At 42.2% G+C, this 20933-nt stretch overlaps 2 protein-coding genes across 2 annotated transcripts; one reads left to right on the forward strand and one right to left on the reverse strand.

Moving 5' to 3' along the window:
• Positions 1-765: 765 nt before the first annotated feature.
• zic5 (zic family member 5 (odd-paired homolog, Drosophila)) lies at positions 766-6091 on the reverse strand. Its single transcript, XM_041199412.1, has 2 exons — positions 5056-6091; positions 766-1199 (listed from the first exon to the last, which is right to left on the reverse strand). Exons 1-2 carry the CDS (start codon positions 6068-6070, stop codon positions 766-768), a joined length of 1449 nt encoding a protein of 482 aa, XP_041055346.1. The 5' UTR covers positions 6071-6091.
• Positions 6092-16854: 10763 nt separating this feature from the next.
• On the forward strand, positions 16855-20588 carry zic2a (zic family member 2 (odd-paired homolog, Drosophila), a). Its single transcript, XM_041199425.1, has 3 exons — positions 16855-17935; positions 20038-20201; positions 20403-20588. Exons 1-3 carry the CDS (start codon positions 16855-16857, stop codon positions 20586-20588), a joined length of 1431 nt encoding a protein of 476 aa, XP_041055359.1.
• The last annotated feature ends 345 nt before the right edge of the window (positions 20589-20933 follow it).

A 20933-nucleotide genomic window follows, 5' to 3' on the forward strand; every position in this document is an offset into this window, starting at 1 on the left:
GATATATTGTTGGTACTGATTTCACAGGGTCAAATAGAGTCCTTGCGCGTTTCAGCATTACTGATATATGACTCACTTAGAAAAGTCCTAATTCAACTCTTTTTGGTACAGTGTAGATTTTGGGGCGGATTGACGTGAACTCTTGCTGGTGTCTCATTGCAGAACCCCGTAGCACTGGGTCATTTCAGCTGAACACAGAATTATGGCGATCTTTCGCCCTCAGAGCTGGCGTCATATTGTGTCTATCATCATGTCACACCAAGTGTGGGATATCCCTTCGCTCAGGCTGTCGATTTGTAACACCACAACACTGCCCTAAAAGCCATTCCCAGCTCTCGATGGGGTATGGGCTATGGTGTTATGCAGTCTGCTAGTTGAAAAAGCGGAGATGTTTTCTGGTCGAAAGAAATGTACTATTGCTAGGCCGAAGTAGATCAGATGATATGTTTTATGTCTTTGAGTCACGTTTGATTTCGTACCATCAATATTTACAAGTCTTAAAACAAAAATCAAACTGTGACTTTCTTTAGCTTCCACGATCCCACTATAATATTGGCTGACACAGAGAACGAGAGCATAGACCAGAAAACTGCATGGGATCAGGTCCACAGCCCTTAAATCGTTTCCCTACGAGGTTTGGAGCTAGTTGGTTTAAGATGGCCACATGACACCTTAGCTGGTTCTATCTGATGGCCGCCACTGCCACAAACCTTCTCTTGACACATCTCAAGATGCCCACATGCGCTCTTCTTCAACACTCCTCTGTCAGAGCATAGTCCTGGGATCAGGGTCCCTGTAAGCCTCCTCATCCTCGGTGTCGGACGAGGTGCCATTGCTTGAAGGTGTGTGGAGGCTATTGGCGGCCCCGCTGCCCTGGCAGACGTACCATTCATTGAGGTTGGTGACTTGCGAAGAGACGCTGGCAGTGCGGCCCCTGACTGGCTCTGAGGCCGGGGACACCATCCCCAAGGATGTGTTTGTGAGCTCGTAACCAGAACTGAGGGGAGGTGGCGGAGATTTGCAGTGCACCTTCATGTGTTTGCGAAGCGAACTGGGATGAGTGTAAGACTTGTCACAGCCTCTCACTTTACAGTTGTACGGCTTGTCACTGGTGTGGACATGGGAATGTTTCTTCCTGTCACTGCTGTTGGCAAATTTTCTATCACAACCATCGAACTCGCATTTAAAAGGCTTCTCTCCTGAAAATAATAAAGAAAACACTGTAAGGGAACAAAATCGAGTGGTTTTATACAGTGAGGGTTGTCAAACATGATTGTGTAGATTGTTCAGAAATCAAGCATTTATTGTAATTATTTTAGCCTTGGTTACAAAAGTAAATTCTTGCATTACGACCATGGCTACCTCATTGCTGTAGTGCGCTTTGAGCTGGTCTGAGGTCATGAAAGGCGCTATATGAATGGAAGTTTCCTTGTTTTAAATAGTCATGCACATAAAATGAATGCTTTAAGACGGTGACCAGCTGGCTGGGGTTTGAACTATCCGACGTATCACAGCTTCTGTTTGTATGCTGAAGGACAGATGCAACTCTCAGTTTTAAAAGCGAAATATTTCTAATGTACCCTCTAGTTTGGCGTGAACGCGTCTTAAGGAGAAATGTTTCTCTTTCCTAAAATTGTCTAAATACGTTGCGAAAACTAAAGTCACGTTTAAAAACATATTTTAGCCAAATTCCACATTCCTCCTCTGAAGCACTGAGAAACTTTAAACTCCAACTGACGTGCTGAACATTTAACTTGGAAAGTGAAACTAGCGCTGGTATTATTGGCAAACTTCGTTGGCTGGAAGTTTTAAGAACTTTTTCCTCAACTTCTTCCACTGACATATTTTAATATTTACATTTCTCTATCACACTAGTCCATATTGAACTTCCAAGGCTCTTCGGAAAGGTAATTATGAAGAGAGTGTTGGTGTTTGCTATTTGTATAGTCAGAATTTGTTCAGTTTAAAATCTGTAACAAGTCGAATTAAAATCGTTCAGCGGCCATGTGCCTTTTTTTTATCCCTCTCATGGTGTTTCACTGTTTATTCTGTAATTCGGTAGCTAGCGATCTGGTATTTAGGCAAATTTATTCCGATCTACAATATTAAGGGTCAGGCATGTTCCTTTAATATTTCCCAATCACCAGGAGTAGCATCATAAATATAGGCCAACTTCCCAATAAAGCAGCCGACAAGAAATCTCGCTTGCATGTTTATTCTTAGATTAGGTTTTAAATGGAAATCAGATTCATATCCCATTCTTTATTGTTAATTTCCAACCTGTGCTTGAAGTTAAATTGAATGAAGACAATAACACCAGGATTGGTGGCCATCTTTGTGAGAGCACGCATTTTGCATCATTAGAAATGTCCTTTCTAATATGATTGAGGCTTACTTGCATTGAATATCCTCGTAGCTGACATGCACTTGGCGGAATCTTAAAAAAAAATGATGTCCCTGTTTTGGACGCATTTCGTGCTAATATTCTTGCACAGGGGTTGAGATGGAACTGGACTTAATGCAGTGGCCACAGGCGCTTTCCAGTTTTTCGCCAGCCCGGTTCTATTTGTATACTGTAAATATTTATATTTAGCTCTGTGAACTGCGGCAGCTCGATGCAGTGTCTGGGTCCCAGGGGCTGATCATAAACCAGCACTTCGAAAGCGTCTGGTGTTTGGCCTGGCGGTTAGTTCGGAGTTTCTGTCCCTCGAGCTGCAATGTTAGGAGAAAGACATTGACAACCTTTGATTGCCGGGTTGCATTTTGCGTGAGCTCGGGTCCAGAAAGCACTTGACTGATAAGAACAGATTCGCCCTCAAACATAATCTCGTTTCATGACTTTGCGAGTAAACAGAATCCATTTAAACCTGACAGCGCAACCCTGTCACAATGAACCTAGGAAGTCTACTGCTCATATTTCCTTGTGGTCCCAGACATTGCCTTATTTTAGATGCAGTGTTTAGGGCACTTTTTTTGTATGAATCAAAACTGAGCAGAATGTAAATTTCCTCTTATGAGGACTTGGCTGTCAGAACATCAACGCCTTAGTTTGGACAGCACACAAATGTAGCAAACACGACATAAACTCTCAGCAAATCCCAGGCTAACCACAACTTTTGTGTTTGAGTTTCCAATCTTGTCAATTCTGTGCCCTGACACCAAAAGGCAGACAACACAGATCCATTCGAACAGGCAGAATGTATTTTTTAAAAGCAGGGAATTATGGTAATTGACTTTACAAACACACTTGGCTCACATCACCATATTGTGTGTGTTTATGCCTGGGGGGCTTACATTTACATACATCTGTATTTTAGCTTTCCAAACATCTAAAATATACAGTGGCGAAACTGGCCTCACCAGGCGCGGTCGTGTTTTTGCGACGGACCAGATACTGCACTTATCCTGTGCACAGAATTTTAGCAACGTCGGTTCCATTTGCTGGGACGGACATTAAGTTGATGGGCAGCTTTACCTTGCAGCTTCATTGAAGTGAAGAAAGCAATTCTGCTTCCCCGTGTGACGCTAATTACCATTTTTGTGTTATTTTTAATCCATGACCCATTTAAAAAATTATAATGCGAGCAGTTAATGTTCCCTCCTCGAACTCCTGCTCCTTTTTAGGTCGAAGTGGACACTATTCAAAGGTTAGCAAATGACCATTTTATAACTCTAGGTCGGAACCATTAATAAGGCCTGAAAACACGGAAGGACTATACTAGTGAGTTCTACTGTGCTTATTTGTGATTCCTGCTTTAGAATACAGTGCTGGAAAGGTATAAGACTACAGACTGAATAAAATTGAAGTTTTAAAACGGTTCATTACTTTCCACACTCGTCCCGAGAAGCAACCGATGGACAGGACCCGGGCTGTCGAATCTATCCCTCCGATTGGGTCCTTACCAGCATAGCTGCAATACAAGACCCCCCGCCCCCAGCTCCCCGATGTTTTTTTTTAAACTTGTGCAACATATTCTTTAGATAAAATCTGTAATCAGAGCAGTCATGGACCATTTGCTTTAACATTTAAACAACAAATTAAGAAGGCATTAAACGAATAAGTGTAACACTATCTGTTTATACCCTGTGACAGCACACTATAAATCAGTGGAAACAATTAAGCAAAGCATACGTCAATAAACATTCTCCAAGGGATCATATCTGTCTGCAACAATAAATTCTGACTAGGTTGCCTTATTTCGCAAGGAAGTAAAAACGATACACGAGAATCCGTAGTAAACTTTGTTGAAGTTAGATAAGGTACAGCGTCGGGGTGAGGGGCCGGCGGTTTTAGGCGCGGTGATTGTTCCTGACGCATATTTACTGCCGATGGGTCACAAAAATCTTCATTATTCCAATTATTAAGCCGAACAATAGCATGCTGCTTATGAGTGTATCAATATAGCTTCTCTCAAAGATTCTCTTAAATAGCATATTTCAGCAACAAAACGAACAATTCGTCCAGTCGGTTTTACAAGTTCTCGTCCCTCCCTGTTCCTGAGCCTTCTACAAGACCTTTCCATCCTAATTTCAAATCCTTGCCTCTCACTTCGCCCTGATAATTCTTAATTTAAAATGAAACTTGGATTGAGAGATCGGGCTTTAATTGGAGCCCTCGCTTTCTAAAACCAGATAGCACCTCCAATAAAAGCGCCGGTCCCTTCATTTTAAATTAGTGACATGTCCTTCTCGTAATTCTCGGGCGGGGAACAAAGGGAGGCCCTTGTTTTAAACCAGTTTGCAAACGTCCCCGGCCTGTTCTCCAACATCCGAAATCTCTCGAATCTTTCAAATAAAACCGCATTGCTTTAATTCCACATTCTAGAATTTGTGGACCAATTATAGGCGAGTGTATCCGTTTACGGGCGTGTTTATGACATGATGAAAATGATAGTGCTTAGATTCGCATTTCAAGGTGGGGGGGGGGGGTTGTGGGTGGGGGGTTGGTGGGAAGAAAGTACTAACTTTTCTTTTTAACTGAACAGAGCTATGCCCGAGATATAGCGAGGTGTATTTGGTGAGGGAACAAAGCGAAAGCTGCTTAGAAACACCAACCTGTGTGAGTCCTTTTATGTATCTTCAAGTTTTCTGAGCGAGCGAATACCTTCCCACAGGCCGGGAAAGGACATGGGAAAGGTTTCTCGCCTGTGTGAACTCTAATGTGATTTACCAGTTTGTATTTGGCTTTGAATGGCTTCCCTTCTCTGGGGCAGTCCTCCCAGTAACAAATGTGAACACTCTGCTCGGGTCCTCCGACATGCTCCACCGTGACATGGTTCACCAACTCGTGCATGGTGCTGAAAGTTTTCGAACAAGGCTTCTTTGAAGTCTCCTCCTGGTCAATCCACTTGCAGATTAACTCTTGCTTGATGGGCTGTCTCATGTACCTAAAGAATGCACCGGCGCCGTGATGAGCCGCTGCCAGGTTAACGTTTAAGTTCATGGGGTTGTAAGTGTGAAGGGAAGAGGCCGGGTAGGGTTCCGCTCTGTGATTAAAATGCTCTGGCCTGTACAGCTCCCCTGGCAAGCCCAGGCGCATCTGTCCGTTTAAAGTGTGGTGGGGTCCGGGTGCAGACTGTTCGTGCAGCCCCGGGAAGACGTCCGGATGTCCGTAGCTCCCTGTTGTGGACAGGAACATGCCGTGGTGGTGATGGTGGTGGTGGTGATGGGAGGAAGAAGATGGGTGCTGTTCGGTCATTCCGTGCATGGCAGACGCTGGGAGATCTCTCCTGAGGATGTAGTCCCTGCCGCTCGCGTAGCCTGAGTGCGGGTGACCCGCTGGGTAGCTGCCCGGGTTCTGTGCGGAGCCAAAAATCGCCGCTGTCTGCGACTCAGGATGTCCAGCCATGTGTTGAGATGGACTGAGTTTGAGAGCACTGGACTGAGCCATGTGCTCGGGCCCAAAAGGGGTGAGAGTCACACTGGGATCGCTGCTCATCTCCCCAGGGTGGATATGTGTGTGGCTCACCAGCCCCGGGAAGCCTGACATATTCTGATGGGGATGGTATTTGTTCGCTGCCAAATCCGCTAATCTCAATGCTGGATTCCGCTTGCTTAACGCGGCTTCCATAACTACACAAGCCTGTCCATCCACACTAGTTGGTGGTACAGTTTTTCTCTCTCTCTCTCTTCAAAGCCCCCCCCCTACCCCACCCCCACCCGCCCGCCCCCCCCCCAAAAAAAAAGAAGCTTGAAAATATATTATTGAGTGCAGTTAACGCACTTTTTGAGCACTTTTAACCCTGCCTTTCTCACTCTGTCCTCAAGCGATTGGCAGAACATAGAGCGATTAGACGACACAGTGGGGAAATATAGTTCAGAGATGGCAAGGCCGGGATTGGCGACTTTGGGCTGATTGGCAGATGCGCCGTTCAGGCAATTCGCCCGTTTGCAGCGGAGCGGCGCAGCGGGATCCTCCCACCTCCTGCCTGCATTCCCCGCAATGTTGCTCTTGCTCAAGTTTTGACTCCGAAACTTCAAGAAATTAGGCACTTGTTTTTTTTTAAACTGCTCCCCCTCCCCCCCCCACCCCTCACCACCCCTCTCCCCACATATGGCATGAAAACTCCATAACTGGTCATTAAAGAATCGCAATGGGCTTCCCCACCATCCCCCACCGTCACCCCACCTTCAAAGAATGGAAGTATTTTCTGTAGGAATGTTAGCTGTGAATATTTAAATTCGCCTTATCAGTGAGAAAGTATTGGTGACAAATCACTTCTTCAAAATGTGGTTTACTAATAGATTTGTTTTTTTTAATTGGTTCAAAAATAATTTATAAACCGGTTCTACAATTCCAATGTAAAGATAACGAAGTTGCGTTATATATTGGTATTTTACAGCATTCTTTCAATTTTCAATCTTACGATAATAAAACTTATGCTGTAAATATAGATGAAGCTCAATATGACCACAATTACGAATAACTAATTTACAGTTCGCGTAGGTTAAACTGTTTTTCTGCGGGATCTAATTGAAACTTGATATGCATGTAAGAGATGAACGCCTTCACAAATAAAATAAGGGTTTGCGAATACTAATGCAAAGTGTTTCAGCAAGCCGTTATGAATAAAGTATGTAAATTCATGGAAGAATAATACGTGCAAGGTTTCTCAAATTCGATTTGGTGTTTCATAATCAATATTTTAATCCTATATTCGTGTATCAAATTACAAAAATAAACGCATGAAAATATTTAAACCGACCGGTAGAAAGAAGATCCACCCAAATGTCACAAGTGTTTTGCAGTTGTGAACCTATTCGCGAAAGTGGGTTTGGTAGGAAGTGTATCAGTGTGACAGGGCAGGGTCTCCTCTCTTCATCTTGCTTAAAATATGAAGGAAAGGATAAGATGAAAGATGTGAACACCAGACATCGCATTGACTATGCTATATAGTTTTATTGTTATTGGTTTATATGCATGTATGCCAATGTTTTAAACTGGCTTAACCTAACTAAATCACATTCTCCCCAGCATCATAAATGCTCTGCCTAATAACGTTTCTGCTGCTGTTGATACTTTGCATTGTAACTCCTTACCAGGGGTTCAAGTACAGGTTGTGTCACTTTTTCTGATTTATATTTTAAATTTATTTGAATAATCTACAACAAAATATAAGCATATATAGATGATGAATGGTTGGTATAAGCATATATAGATGGTGAAAAGTTGGTATAAGTATATATAGATGGTGAAAGGTTGGTATAAGTATATATATTTGGTGAAAGGTTGGTATAAGTATGTATAAATGATGAAAGGTTGGTATAAGTATATATAGATGGTGAAAAGTTGGTATAAGTATATATAAATGGTGAAAGGTTGGTATAAGTATATATAGATGGTGAATGGTTGGTATAAGTATATATAAATGGTGAATGGTTGGTATAAGTATATATAGATGGTGAATGGTTGGTATAAGTATATATAAATGGTGAATGGTTGGTATAAGTATATATGGATGGTGAAAGGTTGGTATAAGTACATACAGATTGGGAATGGGTAGGTGCAGAATTTGTCAGTGAAATTTAACACGATGAGGTCGTTTGACCGAAGTAGGATTTACTATTCATCCCAGGTGAAATAATGTAACGTAGTTTGCTTTAAAATGAAATTTAATTGTTCTGAAATGTCGCAACATAAACTTAATTACAGAAAATATGTTTATTTGACAAAAGTCCGAGTTTGTTGAAATAGGGCTATGTTAAAATACAGTGTTTCGGTATAGAGAAAATAATAGGAATAATTATCACATAAGTAGAGATTCTTAGCTTTCAAAGACAAAAATTAATATGAATCTGTAAACTTCAGTACCATGAATGAGATTAAGATTAATTATAGCATAAATAAATGTGTATATATATATATATATATAACATCATTAGTTCTCTTGTTTAATGCACCTTTCTATTTGTAATACTTTTTACATATGAACCGACCTGAAAAATTCTTATGCAGTTACTTGATTTAGGATTGCGAAAAATAAGATGATTAGAAATAGACTAACACAAAAAATAAAAACTGGTACGTGACAAAGTCATATCATTAACTTTAGTAATTATTTATTTCCCATAGATTCAACACGTGTAGATATTTCATACTACCACCAACCCTTCAAATCTTTCTTAATGTTTTTATAAAATCGAGAGGTTTTTTTAAAAATGAATTTAAAAAACTATAATGTCGGGAGGAATTGGACACGAGTTATTGCCCTAGAGCCTTATCACAAACAACGCTGATACTCTATGTAGTCTTCTTGAACCCAAATATTTATAGAGTTTTCTGACTAGCTTCTTTATTAACAACTGATATAACGTTTGAAACATTCTTTATGTTCTTGTGATTCTATTATAGACATCCAGCTAGCCAATATTACCAGATAGTTAATATTTATAAAGCTTAGCATCATCATTGTGAAGTTTTATTGTTAATACTTCGGCTGCTACCTGTTTGTTCGTACACGCTGTATATAAGACGCATTATAAGTTCTGCGTGTATATGCTGTACGTGCGTGTGTATGTCCCTTGTTTTCACAGTATTTTATGCTACTTGGAGGTTTTTGTTTTGCCAACGCTTTGTTAATTTTCTGTCTGTGTTACATTTTTCCATAAGTTTCCATTCTTACTGCACCATTACCATGCTTGTCCAGGCGCATGTCCTTCAAACATTAGCTATTTGTATCGTCCCAAACCTCCACCAAGGCATGTGCCAAAAAAAAATGCAAATTTGCACTACTGATGATAGCAAATAATTTACACAATTCTCAGGTTTTGGTACATGGACTTTAGCAAACAATGGAACAAATGACGAAGGAACTATGAGCAGGCTCTTCTGAAATTTTGTCGTGAAGCAGTTTGATCTCTTCCTACAAACCAGCCAAGCAGAAAGGATTGCCACACCTTTAGCACATAAAAGCTACAGCACCATTTCTATCACACGATTCATTTTATGGGAATGTAGCAGAAGCGTATTGTTTATTATTGTGCGTTGCCAATCTTCATAAATGAAGAATACTGATTGACACGCTTTCAAAAATGTTTAAAATAAATAGTATTTGCAAACTGGATGTTTCATATTGTTCCTTAAGCTTCACACTAAATCAAGTTACGAGACCCATTATTGTGACATTTTAACAAAAACACTGTGTGTCATGAAGGGTATAAGAATGTTACATATGAGGAGTCTTTCTCACTACAATATGAAATTCAAAAGCAACAAAAATTTGCAATTTCATCAGTTGCCTTTCAAGTGATCACCTTCTCAAGGAGCACAACAGCCTCCTAGCAAGTTCCCCCGCTACAAGTGCTTGCTACTTGCAATGAAATAAACACCACTGTCCAGTTCTCTTTTGCAATTAATAAAGTTTGTCCCCGCATTGTTGATAACAAAATAAAATGAAGATTTATGATTTGAGTAGCCTGGTAAGTTGATTGTATTGTAAAGGGGTTTTGATGTTACACGCGTTCCCTTGTCGCTGTCCTTGATCAACGCAGCATGATACGTATCTGTCATCGATTAATATGTCTCAATATATACTTCTGTGATCGATTTATTTATTCTCACTTTTTTTTAAGATTGTTACAAAATGTTGCGTAGAAATAAAATCCCGACTATTTGCAAATCCCAACTGCTCAAATTGATTTTAATAAATTTTCAACAAAGTACATTTCAATAGATTCTAACCAACACCCTGAAGAAAGTTCTCTTCCTTTGGCGGAACCCTGCAGATACTTGTAAATTAGGATTGTGTTCACAATGCAATCAGTATGGAACGCAATTCAGAAATAACAAATATCTGGCACCAATTTCCTTCTTGTGAACTGCAATAGCCCAGTGTTGCGTCTGTCCGTTTAGTGTAAAGCACCAAGCTAAATACTCATTAAACACTGTGCATGCGTTATAATTATAATGAATTGGTTTCCTGTTTCTGTTTTTCCAGGCTTGGTTATTTTTAAGGAAATTGCTTCCGATTTCCCGGAGTTTTATTATCTCTTATTACACTTTCAAAGCATAATTGTATTTCCAGATCAAAATTCTAATTTTAGTTTTTCATCCTATCTGGTGGGATACCAACAGTTGCTCAAAATGTGTCAAATTATCAAACAGGTTAGTGTCATTGTCAAAAAGAAACACAATAATGCGAATTTTAGGAGCACGCGTAACATCGTGAACGGATGTAGTGGGACTATAAAGTTATTAATGTGGCTTGGGTAAATTAAATGATGTGAAACATGGGGTTCAAATTAAGGAAACAGAAGTCTGTGTTATATCGCCTGAACAATCTGAAAGTGGAACAGTGTTAAGGCGTCAAGTAGCCAGGTATCGGAGACAATGTTCAAAAGGGAACAGGGAGCATTTGGAAATGAAGTGTTGAATGGTACAGACAACGCCAAAGAATGCAACATGTTCCATGAATATGAAAAAGCCCATAGGAACACACAAATATCCTACCTACTGAACAAGGTAGGCATGATGACTCGCTGATATCTATTTCAGTAAAGAACTATAATGCTGCTCTTTGTGGTTAGTACGGAAATGGTTGCAAGTAGGTGAAACGCAATGGACTACAGCCTTCTGAAAGTTTTGTGCCATGTGTTTAGTATTTGTCTCTCTTCCCATTCCTGTACTTACCGGTGGTAAACCACAACGACTTGCCTAACAAAGCCAATGTTGGCTGTCAATGGCCACATCATACAAGCCATGTCCTCATAGCAATCCGCCGCTCCATTACCTCGTGCCTTGTAAGGCTGGATTCACATAAAATCCCCATACGCTTGATTGCACGTCCTTAATTATTGAACAGATACATGTTTCTTTTCAATGGATGGGGTAATTAATAGACTATCAGTAAACTGAATTCAACACTTCCTGGCGGTTTACCACTGTTTGTTTATAATGTGTTTCTACTTATTCAAGTCAATATGAAAGAGGGCGAATAGAGGTATTGTGTTCGTGTCTTTTTTGATAGTCACACAACTAAACAGATCAGATTATGCTGATACATAATAAGCAAACTTGGAAATTTCACATTTTCTGTCGGCGTTTGCAATGTATATAATTTAAAGCAATGTTGTTCTTCATTCTACACTCTGGATTCTTGATACACATCAACCAGATATAAAAAAAAACAATTGCATGCTTAATGTACTATTCATCAGATGCTGGTTTTGTTCCGTTCTGCTTATGTGTTTATGTGTTAGTTATTCCTTTAGCTGTATATGAACTGCGTTATTGGTGAAAATTATACAGTGTTAGAATTCATGTTGCATATTAAAGGCTCAATATTCTCCAATCATTATAAAATCAATTGCAAATACCTGGAAGGAAATGTGTATAGGATCATAAGACGTACGTCAAGATCATTTACCTTCGAATAAGATATTTCCATCCATGTAATTTTATCTTTAAAAATTCTTACCAGTAACACTGCTGGAAAATGTTTCATGATATATAGATGGTGGTAAAACATTGACAAATTGAAACATTGAACCTTTTTATTTTTATTTGGTAAATGTTGTACTGCCATTGTTTCCATTTTTGTCCACCATTTATTTATAAAAAAGCACCATACATTGTTAATTTGCCCTTAGTGTCATAAGGTATACTAAGGTCAATGTTACAGATGATTAACTGTCTTTTGCAAACCCATTATTTAATTGGTTAATTTCTGACACTCGTCATCCCCACCACATTTTTTCCATCTCTTCCTTGTTTGTCAAATTCCTCCCTCTGCTTTCTCCTTTATTCGTAAATAATGAACTATTGAGAACAACTATTTTAAGACTTGCAGTTGTAAGAGAAAAATACTACCCCGGCTTGCCGCGTGCCACTCTTACCTTAACACAGTGGTCATATTTCTCATGCGAACTGAATCGCAATACTGATAAGCAAGAAAGCGCAGAACACCCACAGACTACAACCGAAATAAATTACACTAGTAATGTGTTTAAAAACGCGACAGACTTTACAGGGGTTAACTGCAGATATAATTTATGGAATAACCATCATAGGTCGCCAACTCGTAAACTGATAACACATGTCACTTTCATTTGTCCTTTTTCTAACATGCCATCGTAAAAATGTTTTTGGAAGCGCTTTGCCAAAGGGCCAGCATGCGTTCATACCCGCTCATTGGTAATGCAACGTTATAATGTACATGTGTATATCAACGGATGGGTGCGGTTTGACAGTTAGCAACAGGCCGTAAGTCTTCAGTCTGTATAGTATCAAAAATAGACTTTAATGCAAAACACAAGGGTGGGTCGGCTCTGTCCATTTCTTAAATGCATAAAATTCACACAGACACCTCTCATCCTTTAGTTGACTTTAGCTAAACATAAGATTAGTTTAGGTTCAGATTCTCTGGCCTCCACAGTTTCGAGGCTTTAATATTAACATGTGGGACAGTATTTCACAAACAAGTGTGTGAATTCATTCAGCTGTGTTCTTAGAACCCTCCCAAAGACTAACAGAAACGTACACACTGTAATTCTATCCTCTTTGAAGTATGGGATAAATTAACAACACGGCGTTTGTTCAAGGTTGTCTGTGTGGATCCATCTCAGTCTGCAAAAGATACGCTCTCTCTCTTTGTGCCGAATGAACACAATAATTAATATTTTGCATGTAATATTTTGCGACTTTTGTGTCATGAAACCTAGATTATCAGATCAGAATGTAAGAAATGCTCAATAAATTCATCTGTGTCGAGGTGATGACAGAGTTACATAGTACTCAACAAGAAATGGTCTGAGTTACCATGTTCTGTAAATTTTGATTGCACTGAATGATGATTTGTTATTGATTTGGTTTAAAGGCAGGATATATGCTGCATCATGAGCCTTAGGTCGTAGTCAAAGTAAGCAAAAACCAGAGGTAATTTGTACTGTAAATAGTCATTTGATTAACTCAATTGGATTCGAGATTTGATTGATACAGGTAACAACGGATGGGAACTTCTCCTGTTGCGAAACATTGAGCTTGCGAGTTTTACCAGGAGTCCTTAAAGCCAATGTAATCTGAACAAAACACAACTATAAGCAAACAATATAAGTATCTCAGTCGGATTAAATGGCATTGGATTCATTCTATATTGATGCAATAACTATGGCGAATGGCTGTATACAGTACTCAAAATACAGTCATCTTTATTGAACGATAGTGCACTAACAAAGGGCATTCCAATTGTATAGTTGATGGGAAATTTTCATATATACCTTTTGTTGCCTTCGTGCGCTTTGTGAAGACTAGGAATCATTGTTTTTAAAAATAAACCCGATAACGATGCTGTGGTAGATAATATACAATTAATACCCTAACTCACTTTCCGTTAAAAATAGTAACAAAAAGCGTGGCCAGTAATCTGGCGGTTTAACTGATTTCTAGACATTGTTTATTCAGAGCAGCGTTATTAAAGGCAATGGTGATTTTCTTCCTTTTCCCCACCCGGTGGCCTGCAGACTTGCTTCCTACTGAAATGCTCGCAAAAATATATATTCAAGGAGGGACATTTCTGCTGCGCTCAAGCGATTTTTAAAACTAACAAGATTGCAAGCAAACTACCGAGTGGAAAGCGTTGAAGTATCCACAGTTAGCACAGTGATATTGTCTAGTCGTTGGGCTCTAAAAGTTCTATCTAAATAACCAAGCCTCCCACCACCGCCCCCCCCCCCCCACCCCCGCCCTCAATACACAAAAAGAATCTTTCACATAAACTTGTCAGAAACATGGCGTTGATTTCTCCATCGTGCTTTGACTAACTTTATTCAAAAATAGATTAAAATATGTGACTAAATTGATATAGATGAAAGAGGATATTGTTGGCAGTTATTAAAACAAGCCTGCAGGCTAACAAAAGAAGCGCTGTTGCTATAAAGAGAACGGATTCTGGATTTGGATAACTACATAAAGACATTCTTCCCAGCCTTAGAGCACCATCTCTCATATAGTAAGTTCATTACTTACCCCTTCCCAAACCTGTTGAAGCACCATTAAATGAATAGATTACCAGCCGCTGGCCTTTCTCACTGTCCAGCTCCAGCTCCTCTCTGTATTTCTGGTGCAATGGTACTGAAATGCAATTGAATTTTTGTTTTTCTCCCTCTCTCTCTCTCTCTCTCCCAACCCCGGTGACCAAAGACAGAGGGGTTTTTTTTTTTGAAGGGGGGGAGGTGGGGGGTGGGGGTTGGGGGGGGTGGGGGGGAGCGGCTTTGCAGAGAAATAATACAGCTCTGTGGAGAAGTCGGCAAACGTGACTTTGAACTTGGATCAGCTCCTGAATTTCCTGCAGAGTAGCCCTGGATAAGTGAAAGAATAGCAGCGAGCACGGTGCTGTGCCCTTTTAGACACGAATTAGAGAACTAAAACACCAAACAGATGATCACTGAAAAAGCAATAAGACTATTACACGAATGCATGATACACACAAGGCAGTGCACGAAACACGCATCCAACTTTATAAAATTATTGCACACAAATAACAGTAATTGTTTTGTGTATTCTGTACTCCCCCGACCCCCCCCCCCCCTCAAAAGCTTCCGGTTTGATTGAAATTCTACACATTCTGTTCATCATAGATGAGGTGATGACATTCCTGAAAAATGCGGGGTCAGTACACAGTAGCAGAAGAACAGATCTTGTAATTAACTGTGGGTGATTTAGTAGAACACGGGTTTATTTCCGTGACGTTCGGATGGCTTTCTGTTTGCAGACCTGCCCTTCAGGACACAGCTTCTGGCCCAGAGCTAAACAGACCCAGCACCATAAAGCAAAACGGGAACAAGTGAAATATCGACTCTTTTCGTTCACAATAAGGAAATAAAGGGATTATTAAAAAAAAACTCCCTTGCTTTAATATATATTGTTTTACTTCTCATCCCTTCTTATTTAAACTCACCTTTCAATCGCTTTCCACAGAAGAATCGAATGTAGGCAGAAAAAAAACAGGCGGTTTTTATTGCAAAAAAAAATATGGTGTGCAATTTAGTAGGTGGCAAAGCGGATTAACCCCCTCCCCTTTTATTTCTGGTGCAAAATCTTCTAAGCAAAGCCTGTGAGGGAGAAGCAAAGACTGATGGAGGATTTTCTCACAGTTAAAATCTGATCGGAACTGGACTTGTGCGTTTCACTGATGATTTTAGTTCAAAGGTTTGAGATATTACAAGTTTCTCGCAAAAAAAGTTCTCTGTTTTGTATCATGTTACACGTTTACAATGTGAAATAAAAAAGCAGAGGGTGTGGGAGAGAACGCGTATTGTATTGTGAACATTGCACTAACCTCTACCCCCCCCCCCCCCCCACCTCCACCGCACTTCTCAACATCATCTCCTATAATTCGATTACATGCCGTTATAACGGATTTTCATTAAGTTTTATTGCTCGGTAGTGAAAATATAATGTTGCTACCTCCATGGGTTTATTCGCGAGAAAAGGAGTGACTCAGAAATGGCCGAGCTGAAGGGGGAAAAGAGAGGAGAAAAAAAAACAATTCAAAGTAGGCGTAATTAATGAAAAATGGCGATCCGTTTGGAGCAGGCTACCTGGGATGGATGAGGCGGAGTTGTCCAATGAAAAGCCATTAGAAAGTGCCCGCTGTCCTGTTTAAAAGGGGTGTTGGGAGAGGCGCCGTCACTCTATTCAGCCGCCGCACTCTGCATCATATGACAGGAGCGGGACCAGCTTAAGGTTCCCCCCCACCACCACCACCCCCTCTCATTCCACCCCCCACCCCCCCCACCCCCCCACCACCACCACCCACCCCCCCCTCCCCACTCTTCCTCCCTCCTCCCTCCCCACACATTCATCCTAAGGATGCTCTTATCTATCCTCCTCATTTAACTGCCTTTCTGATTACCGCTATCACTGGCGACACTGTATGTGAGAGGGAGAGGGAGAGAGAGAGAGAGAGACAGAGACAGACAGACAGACAAACAGGCGGAGAGAAGGAGAAGAGGCTTCAGAGAAGGCGGCTGGCTCCGTGGGAATTCCTGCCGCTGCTGCGAGAAAAAAAAACTTCTACGTGATCGCAATAAAAACAGTTTCAGAGGGGGCCAAAGAAAAGTTGTACGTGGTAATTTGGCCCGATCTATTTGTCATCGCTTATTTACTTCCCAAGGAAGACAGAGGCTGTTAAAGAGCGAGGCGAATCGTTGGACTTGAGCTGTTGAATTCATGACTGGTGCGTCTTGGCTTCTTTAGGAACCAGCCATAAACAATAACAGGAAGAAGGCGCCTCTGAAGTTGATGCTGTGATCCGTGTGTGTGTGAGAGTGAGTGAGTGAGAGTGTGAGTGTGTTTTGCTGTGGGTGGGGGGTGGAGGTGGGGGAGATTTGCTTGTTTTCTCCCCCGCTCTCGGAAAGATGCTGCTGGACGCGGGACCCCAGTTCCCGACCCTCGGGGTGAGCACTTTCTCCAGGCACCACCACCCCCACCACCACCACCACCACCACTCGAGCGCCGACATGTCCGACCGGGACCTGAGCCTGTCTCAAAACGGCTTCGTCGACTCGGCGCCCATGGGAGCTTTCAAGCTGAACGGCGGCGTCCACCACGACCTCTCGCCCCCCGGCCAGAGCTCGGCTTTCAGCTCGCAGGCGGCGGCGGCGGCGGCGGCCGGCCCGGGCTACGCGTCCGCCTTGGCTCCCCACGCCGCCGCCGCCGCCGCCGCCGCCCATGTCAGCTCTTACTCGGGCGCCGCTTTCAACTCCACCCGGGACTTCATCTTCCGCAGCCGCGGCTTCGGCGACTCGAGTCCGGGCTCCAGCCAGCACGGGATCTTCGGAGCCAACCCGGGCGGTCTCCACCACCCCCCCCACCACCCCCACCACTCGGACACGCCGGCCGGCCACCTCTTGTTCCCGGGCATCCACGACCAAGGAGCATCCCACACGTCTCCGAACACCACGCACGTCCTCAACGGCCAGATGCGCCTGGGGCTGCCGGGGGAAGTGTTTGGCCGCTCAGACCAGTGCCCCAGGACTGACCCTTACTCGGCGGCACAACTCCACCACCACCACCACCACCACCACCACAACTATGGCCACATGAATATGAACATGAGCATGAACATGGCAGCTCACCACGGACCCGGAGCCTTCTTCAGGTACATGAGGCAGCCCATCAAGCAGGAGCTCATCTGCAAGTGGGTCGACCCCGAGCAAATGAGCAACCCCAAAAAGTCCTGCAACAAGACCTTCAGCACCATGCACGAGCTGGTCACCCATGTCACGGTGGAGCACGTCGGCGGCCCCGAGCAGACGAACCATGTTTGCTTCTGGGAAGATTGCTCCCGGGAGGGGAAGCCTTTCAAAGCAAAATACAAACTGGTGAATCACATCAGGGTCCACACGGGGGAGAAACCGTTCCCCTGCCCCTTCCCGGGCTGCGGAAAAGTTTTCGCCAGGTCGGAGAACTTAAAGATCCACAAACGCACCCATACAGGTAAACAAAAAAAAACCCAACTTAAAATACCCCCCGCCCCCGAGTTTTCCCCCCAACCATACCCCTCTAGACCCTTCGGATCCGCCGCCGCGTCTGCGCTGCCCAGTTACAGCGCGGATCCCTGCACCCCCGCCCCCCCCCCCACCACCCCTCACCCGGTCCGCACAGATGCTTAACACTTCCATCGTAATATTTTTCGCGCGCGTCGCAATTGTATATCTTTGCTTTTTTTTTAAATTAAAAAAAAAAGAAAAAATAAGATCGCCGTGACTGCGCCCGACCATGAAAATTAAACTTTCGCCAAAGCGCTCCTGGTAAAACCGCTTGAGAAATCTCCAATGTCGATGCTTCACCTTATAAAGATTGCAAGATTTAATTTAATGCCCGTCTAAAACAGTGTGGGGATGTACGGAAAAATGAAAGAGTTTGTAAATGATCTGACATTTTTTTTTTAACAGTTCATCTGTTCAGATTGCTCTTCGATCCTTAAGAAATGCAACCACGTGAAACATGCTAAAATTAAGACAGTTTGCTGCTGTTCCGGTGATTTAAGAAACAAACACATTTCACAAATTCTGTACGTTTATGGTCCCATGATAGGGAATCGAATTGAAATGTTTGGCATGTGAAGCGCATTAAAATAATTGGGAATTGCGTCGTGATATTCGGGAATTTTGCCCTGGGCCACACGTTGAACGTGGTATAAAGATAAACACACAGGCTGTTAGATACCAGGGAACGCTGCAGGTTGGGCAACTGCAGCGAGTTACAATTTATGCTGTTGTTGCATAATATTTCTCTGGAGTGTGTAGAATTATGTCATCAGTAATGGCCTGTATTTGGAACATAAACTTTGAATATGGGTCAAGATGTAATGTGAGGACAGAGGCTCTTGTGTGTAAAACGTGGCAACTGAGAAATTAAAATGAGCTTCACTCGCGCGGCATTCATTATTTATCATCATGTTAATATTTTCTAAATCACTGGTTCTTCAAAGGAGATAAAAACAAAAGCGGTGATTAATTAATAAGATTTTTTATAAATAAAACACACACACACACACACACACACAATAACTATTTGCTCCTCAGAGCGTGGTAACAGGATGAAGGCCTATTGTTCACTCAAGTGTATGATTAGTCATAGGTGCCAGACGAGTCTTTAGCAAGGTTTTCAACTGCGAAATTTATTTGCTTGGAGTAGCTATCCTTCAGATTTCGAGGCGTTTACATATCTTTTCGGAAACAATTTAAATGCTAATGGAGTGTAATGTTACATTGTCTCCCCCATATTCAGCACGATTCTTGTGTGATTCGCACCTCCCAGTTCCGCCGCTCAGTAAATACAAACTTCGGACGGGACATTTTCAGTGTTTGTGAAACAATTGCCGATTTTTTTAATATAAAAAAGTGCATTCCTATAAATGAGTGTAGAGAAACATATGTAATTATCCAGGGACTGTTAAAAATCCCTGTGTGTGGCTATCGATGGCGCTAAATTGGGGCTTGTGTCGGTTAATCATTGTTCGGTTATGTTATTTCTAGAATCCGCTTGGATCAATTAATTTAATACACTTCAGTTCTGCAAGCCTAAACAGACTCTTTAATTACATTCTGCCATTGTGTAAACGCGGCGAACTATTTCCTTTCCGTGTGTTGCAATCAGCTGGAGAAGACAGCTGCGAATCTTTTAATCTTCATTCAGAGAAAGGGACCCGAACAACACAGGGACTTAGAAACCAAGTACTTGGCGCATTCACATTAATCACCCTAACCCTAAACGCGGAATCCGCTTTGTCAAGCGCATTTCCGTCCACAGCCTAATTTAGGATGGCTCATTTTGAATTATATTTTGTGCGCGCGTGTGTGTACCTGTGCTTTTTATTGGGGGGGGGGGGGGGTCGTGATTAAAAAATGTCAGGACGGGCTATGAACACCCAGGTTAAATATTCCGTATTATTTTGTTAAGTGTTTAAATCCAGGTGTTCTTGAGAATTGTGGTGACCACCGAGCGAAATGCTAACGGTGGAAGGTGGGAAAGATCTGTGCCTTTTGCTTGACTCACCGTTTCTCCGCGCTGTTTTTTTTTCTCTTCTTGTCTAGGTGAAAAGCCATTTAAGTGCGAATTTGAAAGCTGCGACAGGCGTTTCGCCAACAGCAGTGACAGGAAGAAGCACATGCATGTCCACACATCAGACAAACCCTATCTGTGTAAAATGTGCGACAAGTCCTACACACATCCCAGCTCTCTAAGGAAACATATGAAGGTTATTGCTTTTCAATATTTGTTGAACGAGTGATCGCTGGTATTAACAAATAATCGGTGGGGGAGTTGGGGGGCTGGGAGTGGGGTGGGGGGGGGTGGCAGTGCCGGGTGCTTTTGCTGTTTAAAAAGGACTAATTGGAATCTCTCCCCCCCCCCCCCACCCCACACTTTTTTTTTCTTTTGCTTCTTTTTTGTTTTGCAGGTCCACGAATCGTCACAAGGTTCCGAGTCCTCACCGGCAGCCAGCTCTGGTTATGAATCGTCGACTCCCCCAGTCCTGGTTTCGCCGTCCACCGACCCCCAAAACAGCAATAATTTATCCCCTGCCTCGACTGCGGTGCACACCAGCGCCGGCATTTCCTCCAACTTCAACGAGTGGTACGTTTAAAGAAGATCGAGAGAGAGAGAGAGAGAGAAAAAGGAACTCAAAAAGACTGCAGGCCCCAAACCTGGAAGATCGACGTCTGTGCTAACTTAAAATTAAAAAAAAAAACAAAATTCGAAAAGACAAACTTTCTCTAAAAAATCTGTGAATGGAAAACGGAGAACGACATAACCACCGTACAAGCAATATCGAGTTCCAGAGATTTTGCGGGAGTGCAGGATCAGCATTATTTATGTCTTGACTGAACAGAACTTTTACAACTTCGAACACAGAGAACCCGAACAAAAGACAGAATTACCTGGAAAAACTCAGCAGGTCCGGCAGCATCGGCGGAGAAGAAAAAGAGTT

The sequence above is a fragment of the Carcharodon carcharias genome, chromosome 11, assembly GCF_017639515.1.
Source record: "Carcharodon carcharias isolate sCarCar2 chromosome 11, sCarCar2.pri, whole genome shotgun sequence".
In the NCBI taxonomy this organism is placed as follows: domain Eukaryota; kingdom Metazoa; phylum Chordata; class Chondrichthyes; order Lamniformes; family Lamnidae; genus Carcharodon; species Carcharodon carcharias.